The sequence below is a fragment of the Trachurus japonicus genome, chromosome 15, assembly GCF_045865225.1.
Source record: "Trachurus japonicus isolate A0001 chromosome 15, Traja_1.0".
In the NCBI taxonomy this organism is placed as follows: domain Eukaryota; kingdom Metazoa; phylum Chordata; class Actinopteri; order Carangiformes; family Carangidae; genus Trachurus; species Trachurus japonicus.
In genome coordinates this window covers 22,399,522-22,416,941 of record NC_140921.1, presented here as the reverse complement: position 1 = coordinate 22,416,941, position 17,420 = coordinate 22,399,522, and the positions used below count along the sequence as shown (strand labels likewise).

Here is a 17,420-nt window from a genome sequence, read left to right as displayed (position 1 = left end):
GAGAGGAGGTAATGTCAGGTGACTGAAGCTCAGAGCAGCTTGAAGCCTGGATGAACTAGAACCTCTCCTAGATGAATCATCAGAGATATACAACCATGAAACTGATTTCATAGTTTCTGAGAAAACCTGAAGCAGAAAAGTCAAAATGTCATCACAGCTCCCAGCTCCTGGATTTCAGAAAGAAACATTTCAAAGTTGCTTCAAAGTTGGCTGTCTGCTGTCTTAACTGTGAGATGAACTCATGATACTTTCTGAAAATCTGAAGTTCATTCATCGGTGTAAACGAGTTAACTGACAGATTCTGTTTTGTGAGACCTACCAGATGCAACAGCTGACTTCTCCATCCTCACAAAGATGTTTGTGTATGAAATAAAAATGAAAACTTAGACCTGACCTGCAGCAGTGCATCTGATTTCATTCCACACATTGTAACAGTTGTCAACTCTGTAGTGTAGAATGAGCCGATGATGTCCTGCCTCTTTTTAAAGGTGAAGAAAGTCTGAGTTTCGAGCTACATGGAGGTCAACGCCTACACTAGAGGCCCATCCTCTGGGGACCAGGAATCATACCAGGGGATTTCATGGCAATTTGTACAATTGTGTTGTTCTCTAGTATGTGAGTAGACAAATGTCACTGGGTCATCAAAGTTAGATCTGAAGGTGTGTGTCTTTACCATTAAATGTTTCCTTAACTAAGACGAGACGAAAATTTGTTTTATTAAGCTGAAAAATGACTGAACATGCCATGTTCAGTCATTAAAAAAACTCTTGTTTATATAAAATGATATCAAATCTGGTGTAAAAACATTTTTTTTTTCTCTACGTATAAACATTATCTTTATGAAACGTAAGATTATTGCAGATTCTACTCAAATTGAGGCCGTTCAGAGATTATCTGCTGTTTTGCATAACGCACTGTCATAGGTTGCTTGTTTAGCGGCTGTCTCCTAGGCAATTACAACGTGATGTGCATTTATTTTCATTTCTGTTTCTGTTCATTTCTTTCTCATGTTTATTTCACCCACCGCCAAGCCACCGGTGACTGCAGCTGTCTGGCTGTCTGCTGGAAACACAAATCGTTAGGGGGAGATCCTAAAACAATTAGCAAACCCTGCAGCGGAGGGAGAGTGTCAAGTGCTTTTTGTTTGTTTCTACAAATAAACCGATAGATAGATAGATAGATAGATAGATAGATAGATAGATAGATAGATAGATAGATAGATAGATAGATAGATAGATAGATAGATAGATAGATAGATAGATAGATAGATAGATAGATAGATAGATAGATAGATAGATAGATAGATAGATAGATAGATAGATAGATAGATAGATAGATAGATAGATAGTGTTGTGATATTTACCCCAAAATCGTATATTGCTATAATGTTTGGGATATTGACATTTGCCTTAGACATATGATAAGCTCGTGACAATCAGTTTAATAATGAAGCATGTAATCAACTTTTCTATTACTGTGTTTTGCTCTTACAGCCCAGAGAATGACATACACATGACAGGGGAAGTAGCAGTTACACACAGGGACTGAGTGTACTGGTTGTTTGATAAACAATTGGGATATCTGGTCTTCGTACCTAGTGTAACTGTGATAGTCAGCTGACACAGGGGAAAGCTGACGAATGCGGGGGGTTGCGTGTCTTGTCCTTTTCTCTTTCTCTTGTCCCTTGTTTAATAGGAGCTATCAACAGCTGATCAGCACCAAGCATGAGATTGGGGTCAGACACGAGGTCATGGCGTACGGACTCTAGCCAATGAGGATGCACATTACATCAATTACATCATATCTTGCATTTGTGTAATCAGTAACTATAAAACCGGACAGGGACAGGAGACAGCATCAGACTTCGTGAACTGATGCTGCTGCGGCATGTTGGTCAGGGAAACTTAGTCTGGTCCGGAGCTCTGTACACGATCTCTTTTCCTAGTTGATTCTTTTATAAATAAATATCTAAAATTTTGTAACTGAACGTCTCCTGCATACTTCATCAAACGAACACGCGAGTTCAAGTTTTAGAACTCTTCAATAATCAATTTCCAACAGAGCATCACAAAAGAGAAAACACACAGCCTGAAGGTGAGTCTTATTATCCAGTTTTCTTGCTGAAGAGTTACTGCTTTGTATGAAATAATACTGTATATCAAGTTGAGGCCTCCTAACAAAAGTTAAAGTCTGTAATAATATGTTGTACACATGTATATGTATAATATGTAAATACACATCTTAACAAATCAAAGTAATAAGAAATGGTTTCCTTTTTATTTGTTTTATTAAAGCAGAAGTAAGCAATCCGGTCGTCTCTGCCATGAAGCTACAGGAAGTATAGAAACAAGCTTGTCTTCCTGTGTTACAGCAATGAATAAAGATCGCAATATCATGATGTAATCTTTAACATTTTTGGATATTAAGAAAGTTATTTCAATTATGTTTTTTTACCATCTGAGGAACATAGCAAAGTTCAAACTCTAGTTTCTTTCACAGAGCTAGAGAAACTTATCTGGGCTTTGATCTCGTCCCGCCTTAACTTCTGCAGCTCTCTCTACACAGGCCTCAAAAATCAATCCTCCATCTACAGTTAGTTCACAACGCTGCAGCTCATCTACTAGCCCAGCATCTCTACAGCAGCAGCTCAGTTCCTGCATTAACACAACACTTACATTAGAAATAAGCTCATTTTTCTTGTTCTCGAGATTTTAATGGTGAGGAATCAGAATCAAAATCAGCTTTATTAGACAAGTGTGCACACATACAAGAACTTACTCTCTGTTTTTACATATAACAGTACAGGGGACAGTAACAACTGACCAATAAGTAAAGAATAATATAAAAAAAATAGTTCAATAAAAGTTATCAATGACCTGAGAGTAGCTACTGGACAATAAGTTGTATACTATAGTGCAAATAAACAAGGAATAGTGTCATGAAATAAATACTGGATAAGTATGTGTATGCAGTATGAGTGGTATCTATGTATGTTTTACATATTATTCACACCAGGATTTGTATTGACGATATGTTCAGTAAACAGGATATAACAGTGACAGTGTACGATGATATTATAAAAAGTCTAGATGATTATCTTACCTTCTGATATCACACTAATCTGAGGTCGCTGCACCCGGCCACTCCTAAAAAACCACAACTTTTGCAATCTAAGAACTCCTGCATGTGAATGCCCGAAAAGCTGTTACTAAGAGGCTATTACACATCATGCGCATCTGTTGCTATCTATATGTTGGATGTATAGGAGGGCAACTGTTGGGTATAAATGTTCTGGTGTTAGATCTCTAAATCTCTATCCAAAGAAATGACCCTGCTTTGTATAGTGTGTATAGTGTGACTTGTCATTTCCTGTTGAAGCTGAAAGAAAAAGTGTTTCATCATTTCCATCTCACCGGTGTGTTGACTGTTGTTATTCCTGATCACAGCCTCAGTTCATGTAACTGACACAAACTCCACACTTCCTCTATAAATTGAAATTCCCGATCAACACACAGTCTGTGGCTTCACAAGTGCAAAAATAATTTGCACACCATGCCTGACTGTAAGTGAGGTCTGTCTAGGCTTGGATATTCTATTATGTCATTTACATTTCTTAAGTCTCCTCTATTTATAATGGCCATGAGGAAGTCCTTGCTTCCCTTTTGTGGATGCCGCTATTGCAATGTCTGCTACAAGTTCAGGTAAAAAAAAAAAAAACGAAAAGAAAAGAAAAAAACCATGAATTGCCACATTACAGCAGAGACAGAGAATATCTCTTGGCTTTAATGAGGTGACCTCCCTGTGAGCACTTCTCCCTGCTGAAGCTGGCTGGTGCGTCGGTGCTGTGGTGCGTGACCGGTCAGTCTATTACTGTACTTCCAAAAGCTCACTCCTGCTCTGAGCTTCCCCGTTGAGACAGAAATGAATCTGCCGTCCAGAGAAGACTGTGAGGGGTGGGACCCGGGACAAGTGGCCCTCTTTATGTGCAAGGTGAGTACAAGACAAAATGAGGCACAATCAGACAGCCCGGTGGATACCACGGAGTGTGTTGACCTATTTTCTCATGCTTTTAAAAGTTCAGTTCTTTTTAGCAGTAGGTCACGTCTGACAACTTCTGCTACTGCACACACTGTGCTCTGCTCCAGTTAGTGTTAAAAATGAAACGGCATCATGACAGGAAGTTCTTTTGCTAAATCTATCCATTTAAATGTTAATGTTGATACCAAAAAAAAAAAGTAAATCAATGTGTTTACTTCCCTCAGAACAAAATGCCAGAATGTGCCACCACTGTAAAAAGACTGAGAATCAATGGACACAGACTTCTGGTGAGTCAGTCTTGTTTGCATTTTTTTCTTCTTTTCCATACATTTTCCAGAAAACACTCTTTCCATCCCTTTTGCTTACTAATCCATTCAGGAACAGATCGGGGTCGTGGTTGTGTTCAATTTGTGATTCTAATTACTTCAAAATGGACAAATCCTCCCAAGCAATCATTATTATTATTATGATCATAATTATGGTATTAAAAACAGCTGAATAATTATATATCCTGGAGTTGTTTGTGTTTGTTTTGCTAAAAATAAATATAAACTGAATTTACGACGGCAAAAACGTTGGTGTAATTTTCACTCTGTTGTGTTTGGAGGAGTTTGGATTTTCCTCTTGTGTAGATATGTGAATCCTAAACCTTTACAAGTGTACTTCCCGTACTAAATATTCAATACATTTTATATAAATTAAATTAGCAACATATGAATTTACAAAGCTGACAAACAGAGGAGAATTCACAGGATATGAAAGATGACTAATGCAGACTCTTTCGTTTGCATTACTTACCCACATCAGTTTGTGATGAGTGATTCTTCTGATATGGAAGTAAGTAACTTCTGCTCTGAGATCACTCTCACTACTTTGTCACTGTTATTCCACGCTGTGTGTATGATCTCTGACACAGTGAGTGCAGGTGAAGCCGCGTGTGTCTCTCAGCACTGAGCGAGAGAGCTGCAAAGTGAGTCACCGGGCTATTAAAGCTGTGATCCCTACTTATTTCAGTTAAGTATCATTAAATCTGCTTCAGTCATGAGGGAGAAGAGGATTTTATGCAGTGAAATAGCTTAAGCATGGGTTTATAACTTCTTAATATTTAGTATTTTGAGGAGGCTAATGATAGCTGAGTAGTGCCTCCTGTGCATCAGCCTGCCTCTAGAAGCGTTCATTCATTTGCATCTGTTTTAGTGGCCACTTATCAGCACTTCCTATCACGCCAACAAACGAGCGCAACAATCAACACCTCTATTCATTCTTCACTGACCGTGAAGTGATTCCATTTCAGGTGGGATGTTGCATCACCAAAACACTTTCCCCATCTCTCGCAGGCTATTCTGCCCCCCCAAAAAAATATGCTCACTGTGGATTTTTATCAGTCAAAATCATGAATGTTTCAGAGCAGAGGCTTTGATGTGCAGGTTGCCACTGCAGAGCTGAAAAATGCATACACATACAACATTTGTATTGACTGATAGATCCCACAGCCACAGATCCAGCCAGTAGCCTACACACGAGCATTATTAAGCCCAAGTAAGCACATGCTCATACTGAACGAGAATAATTCATCATGGCCTCGTAGCTGGCCCCACACACCTTAAAGGTTCAGGGTTCCTACGCAAGTATGGAAAGTATGAAAAAGTATGGAATTTGATTTCATACATTTCCAGGTCTGGAAATGTATGGAAAATGGAAACTATTGTATGGAAATATATTTATCTGAAGTTATTTGGGTTAATTATTTTGTATGCACTATTATACCAGCTACAATCTCCACATAATAGCATACACATTCAGAATAATGAAAACAAATGATTAATTGCATGCTTTTCTAAATATTATGCACATCTATTTACTCAAATATCACAAATAATTACAATTAATTTACCGAGAAATCTGGAAATTAGGGTCTGGAAAAAGTATGGAATCTGGAAATTTCAAATGTGTAGGAACCCTGAAGGTTGAGTCTGGAGTTTTTTGCCCAAAAATAAACGCTATACTTACACAAATGAAATCCGTCTTAATCATTCATCACCTATCCCCCTGCCTGTATTTTGGTCTTTTTCTTTGTTTTGTTTTGCACGGGGACGTTTCTGGGTGGAGAGCGAGAGAGTTGGTGCTATCTCTCCAGCCAATGACAGAGCTCAGGTGAAGCTACGTGCAGCAGAGTAGGAGGGCTCAGGGCTGCAGTGTTGCCAACTTGGCGACTTTCTCGCTAAATCTGGCGACTTTCCAAACCCTCTTCGCAACCTTTTTTGTCAAAAGCGACTAGCGACAAATCTAGCGACTTTTTCCGGTGTTGTTACAAACGTTTCTGGTTTGGAGACTCTGATGTGAAAGCACGTTATCACTGCTGTTTTTAACATCGTGATGATGTCATTTAGCGACTTTTAGGACAGCCAATAGTGACTTTCCTTACTGAGGAGTTGGCAACACTGTAGGGCTGCTATCCCCATAGCTGTCCCAGATGTTAGCGAGTGCTAGCATGTCTCTCTCAGCAGCAGCAGTCAGGACCGCAAAGAAAAAGAATACAGTCTGAGTGAAGCGCTGGAGCCACGGACGACTACTCGGACATCACCGAAAGCATCGAGTGGTAGGGCTGGGCGATATCGCCTAAAATCAATATCACGATATATTGTTCAGTTTGCCTCGATAACGATAAATGGACGATAACTACTCTAACCCCCCCCCCCCCCCCCGCCCGCGGATAACATGACTCCCCTAGACCTATTTATTGCTATATATTTTTTTTTTTTTTTTTTTTTTGCTATAACTGCTGTATTTACAGAGGTGCCACTTTAAAACTATACACTGTCTGAAAATATGTTAAGAAAATACAAATAAAATACTTTTAGTTGTTTAGAGTTATTGAACAACTGATAAGCACACATTATTGCAGCACATATGGCTACAACATTTCTTTTTGGAACAGGCTGCTCTTCCTCCTCAACCAGATGACTACCTCAGCAGCCCCAGGCTTCAACTTTTGAACGTTTTCGCTACATTTAGTTGTGGCTGCCGCTGCCAATATTTCATAATGGGGTCGGAGCAGACGCACAGTAATAATCTACCGTCACTTTGTAAACTTCTTCAAGTGCCTCGACCCGCTGGACGGCGCTGATCTGTTTATCAATAAAGAACGTCAGCGTGGTTATTTCAGCACATACATTTAAAGCAGATATCAGTGGAATGTTTTTGTTAATATAAGTCCTAAATAGTCCTATTTTCCGTCAGCAATCACTTACATGAAGTATTTCAGCCTAAACACGAGTCTCTCCGTCACTCTGCTCTGCTGTAACCCGAGGAGAAAATTTTCCTTGTGGGATACAAGTGTTATCCAATGAGGGGAGAGAACGGTATGAAGGGCTGTGTGTGCAGCCAAGGGATGCGCGTGAATGTGGTGACGTAGCACGAGGACCAATTGATGCCTGACAAGGGCGGGGGCTGCTAACTCATGGTGCGTTCAAGGAAACTCGTACTTTGTGTTTTTCCTTCCTGTGAAGTCATACCAGTTCGATCTGGTACGAGTTCACGGGTCGGAAGTTACGAGTGGCCGTTATAGGGAACTTTCACAGACAACAGGACGGTAAAAACACGAGCTACGGGTTACCTGGAACGCTACCAAGTCGTAGTTGTGACTTGAATCTGTAACTTACGGTTTCAAAAGCCTGCCTTGAACACAGCATTAGCCGAAACGGCCGTGCCACTGATATCTGCTTTAACGCCACATGTCCATGTCCGTTTCTGTCTAATCTCTTGTCACTCCCTTCACGCTGGTCTGTTGACAAAATCACGTGACGGTGGCGACCGACGCTGCACGTTTTTAATCCGACATTTCAGCGAGGTGTTTTCTCATTGCTCTAGTGTGTGTGTGTGTCATTAACTCAGGTGAAAAAATAACAACAGTCTCAGTACAGATGAGCGCGTTCGCCGCGCTGCTGCCGGTGTCACCGGCTCTGTCCCTTCCTGTTACAGACTGGATGGGTGCAGTCACGTGACTACACACGCTGAACACGGAGTACGGCTCTTAAAGGGACATGCACACAGCTTACCTACACACACAGCCAAAAAAGACAAAAACGACTTTTCTTTTTTTTCTTCTTTTTTTAAAACCGAATTTACCGACCTGGGCAAAATGACGTCGGTTATCGTCGTAAATTTCGATATCGATACATTTTCGGTTTATCGCCCAGCCCTATCGAGTGGTAACAAGTATGAGGGTCGTTGTGGTGAGATAGCTCGATACTAACTTCGGCTAGCGGTAGCGGTTAGCATCTGCCACTAGCACCCTCTTCCCAGCTCACCACCACTGCCCTCCTGCTCGTTACAACATAACACTGGAGGCTCCCGTTATTGGTGACAGCCAGGTATCGGCCCACAGCTCCAGTGCTTCACTCGGACAGTATTACCTTTTCTTTGCGGTCTTGACAACTGCTGCTGTCAGGGGCAGGAGGCTACACAGTGGAGCCAGAGAGGAGGGGCCCAGTTTGAATGTTTTGTTTACAAACTGCAACAAACAAAACTCCAGACTCTAAGTTTAAACTAGCTTCAGACCTGTACAGTACAGCTCTGTGGATATGGAGGTTATTTTCTATCATAAATCAAGAGCATATTATGTTGATTTGAGAGCATTACTTTTTGATTTGACGTTCAGAAAACTCTGCTCTCATATTCAAATTTACTCTGCTCGCGCTCAAACTATGTGCTCGATGTTTAAACCTGTGCTCTCGGATTCAAAGTTGCTCTGCTCGTGCTCAAACTTTGCTTTCGCATTCAAGTTTGCCCTGCTCGTGCTCAAACTTTGCTTTCGCATTCAAGTTTGCCCTGCTCGTGCTCAAACTGTGTGCTCGCACTTGGTCACAGCTGCCTGCGCAGAGTGTTTCCTCTTGCGCGGAGGAAAGTCCTGCTCTCGGATCTCTGCTCTGCTCACGGAGTTTCTGTCAACTGTCAACCAATAGAAGACCGGCTACTGTTGACCAATCAGATCATCCCTACTTCTATGCTTCTTTGTGGGTGCGTTCACTGTAATTCAAGGAGCGTCACATACGGGCGGGCACTCTTTCTACCGGGTTTATCTATTTCCGCCCCACAGGCTGTTAAATGTGGCGGCTCCCTTTATGTTTTGACAACTTTTGGAATAAAATATCAGTTAATTAATACACGAGCGCCCGTGCTTTTCATTACAATAGGTAGCTATATAAACATAAACTAGCAGTAGTAGCGGATGGGTGCCTTATGTATGTTTTTTTTTTTTTATCCACGTTCATCGGTATATATGTTTTATAGTCTAAATGCCAATAGTTACTTGTAAGTGCTGTGATGGTACAGTGGTTAAGGCAGAGGACAGTAGCTCTTTTTGTTGATCATGGGACCGCTGGTTCGAATCCCGGCCCTGCCGGCACCCTCATGTTATGCTATTTGATTTTTATGATTTTTTTTTTTCATTGAAACGCTTAACAAGAGATGGTGGGTATGCCAAATATGCCATGATGATAATAGTAATAATCAGTGCTTTCCCAAGAAGAAAGAGACTGAGTGAGCGGGGAGACAGTCACCATGGCCGACCGAAGTACTCAAGTAAGTTTATTGTTTCATGTTGCCAGATACCTCTTTTTACAGTCTATGCTTCCATATCGTTTCAATATAGGCTACAATTTGTAGTGTCAGGGAAGCTAATGCTAAGCCTAATGTGGCCATGCATAAATCAGCCTCGCTTTCAAAACACACACTTGCGTTGCACTGATCCAAAGTAGTGCGCCCCCTGGCTTTGACCCCCGGGTGTCACGCACCAAAATTATTATCATCATGGCATATTTTTTTAATTTTCATTTCATCATGTTTTTAATCACGCATGGTAACCCACCATCTCTTGTTAAGCGTTTCAATGAAAAAAAAAAAATCATAAAAATCAAATAGCATAACATGAGGGTGCCGGCAGGGCCGGGATTCGAACCAGCGGTCCCATGATCAACAAAAAAAGCTACTGTCATCTGCCTTAACCACTGTACCATCACAGCACTTACAAGTAACTATTGGCATTTAGACTATAAAACATATATACCGATGAACGTGGATAAAAAAAAAAAAACATACATAAGGCACCCATCCGCTACTACTGCTAGTTTATGTTTATATAGCTACCTATTGTAATGAAAAGCACGGGCGCTTGTGTATTAATTAACTGATATTTTATTCCAAAAGTTGTCAAAACATAAAGGGAGCCGCCACATTTAACAGCCTGTGGGGCGGAAATAGATAAACCCGGTAGAAAGAGTGCCCGCCCGTATGTGACGCTCCTTGAAATACAGTGAACGCACCCACAAAGAAGCATAGAAGTAGGGATGATCTGATTGGTCAACAGTAGCCGGTCTTCTATTGGTTGACAGTTGACAGAAACTCCGTGAGCAGAGCAGAGATCCGAGAGCAGGACTTTCCTCCGCGCAAGAGGAAACACTCTGCGCAGGCAGCTGTGACCAAGTGCGAGCACACAGTTTGAGCACGAGCAGGGCAAACTTGAATGCGAAAGCAAAGTTTGAGCACGAGCAGGGCAACTTTGAATCCGAGAGCACAGGTTTAAACATCGAGCACATAGTTTGAGCGCGAGCAGAGTAAATTTGAATATGAGAGCAGAGTTTTCTGAACGTCAAATCAAAAAGTAATGCTCTCAAATCAACATAATATGCTCTTGATTTATGATAGAAAATAACCTCCACATGTGGACCTCAGTGTCCCCATCGTCCAGACTGAAATGTCTCAGAACTTGTGCCAACATTCACGGCCCCCAGAGGATCAATTACTTATTATCCCTGGCTTTTCCTTTTCTCCCACTATGAACTTCAAATTTGGGATTCGGAGTGAAAGATCAACAAATTTGTTTAAGGATTACTGTGTAATTTACTGCACATAGCTAATCAAAGTCCTCAGGGTATAAATCATGTTGATACTGGTGATTCCATAAATTGGCCTGAAAACCCATTGTTTCTTCTGTTTGTAGCTACACTGACTGTATGACACTATGGATGACAATGTCATTGTTAAGCAAGGACTAAAATAGCCTATCTGAATAGTGATTGGATGAATTGTTTTGAAACTGAGACATGGTCCTGAGAGGATGACGTCTGACTGATGAGCCCCTAACTGTTCATTAAGTGCCTCCAGCAGATTGTCATTTTTCAATCTGAAGTGACATCTCATCTCAGCTTGTACTACACAGAGTGGCTCAAAATTTATTTTTCCTAAATAATGAATCCTAATGACTTTTTTTCCCTTCCAGCACCACCATTAACTTCATTTTTAATTGCACAAAATAATGAGCAAATACACAAAACTAGTGGCTTTCCCATCAGCTTTGGCATTACTTTGTGTTTATAACTTGCAAAAGCTCACATGCTAACAGGCTCAACTGAAATGGTGAACATGGTAAACTTTATAGCAGCTTCAAGAGACACAAAGGAACACACTGTAGACTTCTGCAACAAAGCTATGATGAGACATAGATGAGAGAAACAGTGCAAAACCATGGCTTCAATAATGATGAAGAGGTCTGAGAACAGGACTCCTCTGGAGTTTTCTGTCCAGCTGAACTGAGGAAGTGAGCACAAAGGGTCTTGGTCAGGGAGGTGACCTACAACCCAACACTCACTCCGAGAGACTCTCAAAAGATGGAGCAACCTGCTGGACGGTCGATCATTTCAAGAGCACTCCATCAGCCCTGACTTCATCAGACAGCCGGAGACTCTCAAAGCATGAGTAAAAGAATATCTGGTCTGATGAGATAAAAATCTAACTCTTGGCTAACACACCTGGCACTGATCATCATCACGTGGCTAATACCATCCATGGAGTGGCAGTGGCAGCGTCAGGATATAAGGGTGTAATCACAGCAGCAGGGACAAGCAGACTGTTCAAAACTGAGGGAAGGATGAATGCAGCCAAACACACAGAGGTCCTTGAAGAAGACCTGAGACTGGGGCTACAGTTCACCTTTCAGCCCGGCACTAAGCCGAAGCAGAAAGCCAGCACAGCGCTGAAGTGGCTTCGAGACAAATCTCTGAATGTCATTGAGTGGCCCGGCCAAAGCCCAGACTTAAACCCCATAAAGCATCTGTGGACAGACCTGAAGATGGCAGAGCACAGACGCTTCCCATCCACTCGGAGCCCGAGAGGCTCTGCCAGCAAGAATGGAATAAACATGCCTCAACGAGTGTGAGGCATGTAGAGTCCACCCACGAAAACTGAAAAACAGACGTTTCACCCATTTAAAGTTAAATCTACAAGACAACAAGGTGTGCAAAAGGTTAAGAGGTCTGAATACCTCCTGAAGCCACTGTGCCTCTGAAACATTAGCATGTTAGCGCTGTCGACGCATATCAACATGCTCACAGAGCTGCTAGCATCAACTCTAGATCCCTAGTCTTGTTAAAGGTCACTGTGATAAAATATAGCTGTATTTTCAAATGTCTGAGTGCACAGGCACAAGTAGGCACAAGCCACATACCATAGCCAAAGCTAGTTTAAAATAACCGTCCATAAGAAAGAAATAGGTACAAAACCACACAAGACATTTGCCTTTACAAACAATAAGCCACTAAAACATGGCAGTATATATTAGGCTACTTGAAGAATTTCCTACCAGAATTGCAAAAGGAAAACATAGTGAATATAATCAGTGGTGTATGAATTTGACAGAAAAGTTTTAATAGTTAATCATCAATCTGCATTATCACATACTACTTTTTTAAAGTATATTTTTTGGCTTTCATGGCTTTATTTGATAGTACAGTTGAGAGAGACAGGAAATGGGGAGGCAGAGAGAGGGGGAATGACAGGCAGGAAAGGGCCACCCGATGTGGGATTCGAACCCAGCTTAAGCCTGCTTAACCTCCTGCGCCACTTGGCGCCCTCGCATACTTTTTACTTTAAAGGGATAGTTCACCCAAAATTCAAATTTCACTCATTATCTACTCACCCTCATGTCGACTAAGGGTGAGTAGATAATGAGTGAAATTTGAATTTTGGGTGAACTATCCCTTTAACACTTGATAAACTAATTTGATTTTTCTTTTCCGTTTCAGCAGGTGGTGCTCTTTACTTTTTCAAGCACTGGTGTTGCTGCTCGTTGTAATTATCCAGTTCCTCTTCTGTTTTTTTTACCCGAAAAAGAGAAGTTTTTTTTTGTCAGTTTTTACAGTTGCCTCTGGCAGTGAAATGTCACTTTCTGTTGCAGAGGGATTGTACAAGAGCAACTGTAAAGGCTTTGATGCTCCAGTGTAGATAGAATCAATGCTGCGTTACAAAGCAGAGAGATGTAATACAGATATACTTATACCGGTGTATATTTATATGTTCTCATTCTTTCTTCAAGACTTTACAGCCTCCTTCAACTCAAAAATATGTTTTGCTTACAATTAGCTCAGATATTTGTGCTTCACTTTACAGGATGTGAGGGGGGAGAGGTGTAAGAAGCTGTATCTTATATTAGTTTTCAGTTTTCAGACATGAATGTACAAAAAAGGATTTTGTGACGTCATAGCTATTTTTGAAGTCAGACATGGTCAAACACACATGCAATGTTGAAAGCCAGAGTACACACATCTAATTGAAATTTTCAACTGAGAAAAAACATAAGACACGTCGTGAGATTATTCCTAAGAGTCTTTACATTTTTTAGACACATTTCTGTAAATTTAACACACATGCATGATCACACGCATGTGTTAATCTTATAGCTGCTACACAGGCAGCAGAAAAGCAGCAGAAATTGTTTATGGTAAGTTGTGTTTGACTCATCAGGAGCTCTCCTCAGCATGTGTCTAAGGGCAGAGAGGGCCTGAATGTCATCCAGAGAGTGTGCTGCTGCTGCTGAGCTTTGCCTTTGGCTCATTTTGCATATTCATATGATGTTTATACAGTAGATAGAGCAAAGGTCAAAAAATCCCTAAGTATATAGATACAACTAAGTAGGCAACATGGATCTGAACTATACCATCATTAAACGGCTTCAGGCTCTGCCTCAAATGCATCCTCTTCACATCACACCTACAACGCGTCCTCATCAGTTTAGAGCTGGGGGAGAACAACACACACACACAATCTAATTCTGTCTGAGTAGTGGGTGGCAATGTACTACAGTGTCCTACAGTGTGGCTAGGAATGACAGTCAGCCAGCAAAGTGGAGATAAAGGCAATCTCCATCTTTTTGAAGCCATGTTCGATCACACAGGTAGACAGATTAAAGAGACATGTATCAGATCAAAAGAACTGTCAGCCTCCATCTCTGTGACGCTGCGGCTGGTTGAGGAAGTCACTTTTAACGTCTGTGGATGACATCAACGCTACAAACAAAGGGCACTCAGAAAAGACAGCCCATGCACACATCAATTGGAATAGAAATCGCATGATTACTTTGTTGCTGGCACCACATGTCTACAGTGGGAAGCTGAAATACAAATGATATGTGCTTTATGAAGAGGCTTTTATTAAATATAGAGTGTATCTGAAAGGAGATTAGGAGTTAATCCGACCTCAGCCTCACTAAGTCTGATCTAAATTTTGACTAACTTCCCTTGCGGGATACAAAAAAGGGGAAGAAATCATCCTTAAGCTGTGATCTTGGGACATTTTTTGTGGATATGTGAACATGTGGAAACTCCTCTCACCAGATGACAGTCATGAGACACCAGGCACAACTGCTGTGAAAGAACCAGTGGTAATTTTGTGGGCATGTAGCCGCGAAGCTGCTCCCTGTATCGTGAAATGAAACTCATTATCAGGGAAGGCATTAACAAATGTTCGTCGTCGTGTCAGACACCCATGCACTTACTGTTTGCTATTCCCACGGTATAAGCCACATGTGAACAGAAACAAAACGTGGTCATTGACGTGCCTGCTTTTGAGTGAAACTGAAATTTGAAAAACTGAAACTTTAGACTGTGCTTTAAGCTTCGGCATCTCTGTTTGGGTCATTTTACATGCAGAGATGAGAGCAACAACCTCGAGGAAACAACACTGTTCATTCCAAACATGGTACTAGCAGACACTGAGTAGCCTGTAAGGATGTTGAGGGGACCATGGTTCCAGTCAGCTATTGATAGCCATTTGTTTTTACCTAGAGCAGGGGGTGTCAAACGTACGGCCCATGGGCGGGAACCGGCCAACCAGAGGGTCCAATCCGGCCCACGGGACAAATGTTTATCAAATGTTAAGCTGCTAATATGTATTTAGCTTTGGAGTTTCGCTTTTGGTGTAAACATTTTAAAATCAGCCCTCTACCAATAACTACAATTATCTGTGTCATTTGCCACATGTGGTTTTGACCTAGAACTGACTGCCTTTTTATGGGTTTGCCGCCGACAAAAACATTAAGTCATTAGGGCTGCTAATTGGGAGGAAACTCTTAATTATGACATGGAAACATGATATATATCCTATTTAGTTAAACATTTATTATAATATTACTTTTGGTCTATATCGCCCAGCCCCATGTATTTTTCTCAAAATTTCAGGTTGTTCATAATGTTTTGTCAAATGATAGTTCATGAACTGTAAACATCTTAAAAACACACTTTGCACAAAGTACAAAGGGAAAAATGTGGAGTTTTTGTTATTTGCATGTTATTATGTGATCATTTTACTGGTCCGGCCCCCTTGAGATTAAATTGAGCTTTATGTGGCGCCTGAACTAAAATTACTTTGACACCCCTGACCCTAGAGGAAACCTGCAGTTCAGTATCAAACTTTTAACCATCTTACTTCTATTTCTATCATTTCCTGCCTTGTGCTGCAAGTTAGCATCCTCAGCAACTAGCCCAAGCCTGGTCAGAGTGTCTTATCACTTTCTAATACCACGGCATTGTAGTGTTGAGTCTGCCCTGAGGAAGCAGCAACGCTCCTCATGACCTCCTGTCTTGCAAACGCATCAGTGGTTGAAGGTGTCGGCAAGACTTGTAAGTAAACTATCTGCCACTGCTTATATTGGCTATTATAGGCAACTAGCTTTTAAAGCTGCTATGTGTAGATATGCTAGCTTTTAAAGCTGCTATGTGTAGATATTTTACATGATTATACTTTTCCATAGGTATAAATGGTATAATGTTTGGACAAAATACGAAACAGTATATCCTAGTCTGAATGTCTTTTTATCATGCTAGCAAGCTAACATGAGTGGTGGCATGTCAGTCCACAATTTTTAAAAATCTCTACTATTGGACTGATTGCTAATACAATAGTGTTTCTATAATTGTTTCATTCCAGATGGCTTATTTTACTTTATTTATTTTTTCTACCATTAATAAACCCTGGGAACTTAGGAAGCCCATCTGAATTTGTGTCTCTGGTTATAGAGAGATATTTTGTTGTATGACTAAATTTTCTATCCATACAGATCAGGCATACTTATTGTAGCCTATATGAGGCATCTTTGTGTAAACTTCAAGTATCATTTAAGTAAGAGCAAAGTGTCCTCGTTTTAGAAATCAAAATATGGTCACCTTAATGAAGTTGAAGCAAAACATCATGGTGGATGAATGGATGAATTCCCTTGAGCCGAGCAGCAGATTCAATTTGGCATCAGGCCAATTAGCTTGTTTTTGTTTAGTTTTGTAATACTGTTTCTGCAAAAAAACAAAACTATTATTATTTCCAGTAGCCTTAGTGTAAGTTTTTTTTTTCCATTTCAGACTCTCATGGCAGACATTTAATGTAGCATTTGGTTCTACTCTGAAAAGTGCTATAACCAGAGCCACAGAGTTCAGATGAGTTCAGTCTGTCGTTGAGCTCATTCAATGAGCTGAAGATGTTTTATTCCTGATGGCTTTCATTTTTCTCTCTGACCACACCGGCTCGTAAAGAGGCCGAGAGGTTGGTTTGAACACATTTCTGTCTAAGAAATTAGCTCAATCATCTCACACAAAGGTCAAATTTCACACTGAACAATCAAAAGAGGAAAGAAGCGGAAGAAGGGAAAACAGCGGAAATGTGGAATCAATACTTTGGATGATATAAAATCAAGGATCAATTGTAAAGACAGACGTTGCTCTGGATAAGACTGAAATTCCAGCAGCACCAACAAGCTTCCCATTAAAATAAGTAGGTTATACTGCTGTAATTAACACTGTGATACGGGTGGAAAATTGCCCGCCGCAGATTAAAATCACTGACCAGTGCAGATGATGTTAAATAAGGACCAGTAGAGTGAACATTCGAAAAATCTACTGCTCTAAATCTGGCACACACACACACAGCGATCTATTTACACAGATCACACTTCCACTACAAAAAAGACATTCTGTTAATGTAACCATGAGAAAATTATAACAATGTGTAATAATTAATAAGATTAAGAGTGTTGCTTTACACTGTGATTGAGGTCAATGGTA

General features: G+C 40.7%; 1 protein-coding gene across 2 annotated transcripts in view; it reads left to right on the top strand.

Annotated features, from left to right (window-relative positions):
• Window positions 1-3,764: 3,764 nt before the first annotated feature.
• Window positions 3,765-17,420, top strand: part of blnk (B cell linker) — a 29,188-nt gene continuing 15,532 nt past the window's right edge. For both annotated transcript variants that reach the window (XM_085800542.1, XM_085800541.1), the window contains exons 1-2: window positions 3,765-3,990; window positions 4,263-4,325. In XM_085800542.1, the coding sequence (XP_085656668.1) occupies window positions 3,922-3,990; window positions 4,263-4,325 (132 nt within the window). In that variant the 5' untranslated portion in view covers window positions 3,765-3,921. The remainder of the gene's footprint in view (window positions 3,991-4,262; window positions 4,326-17,420) is intronic.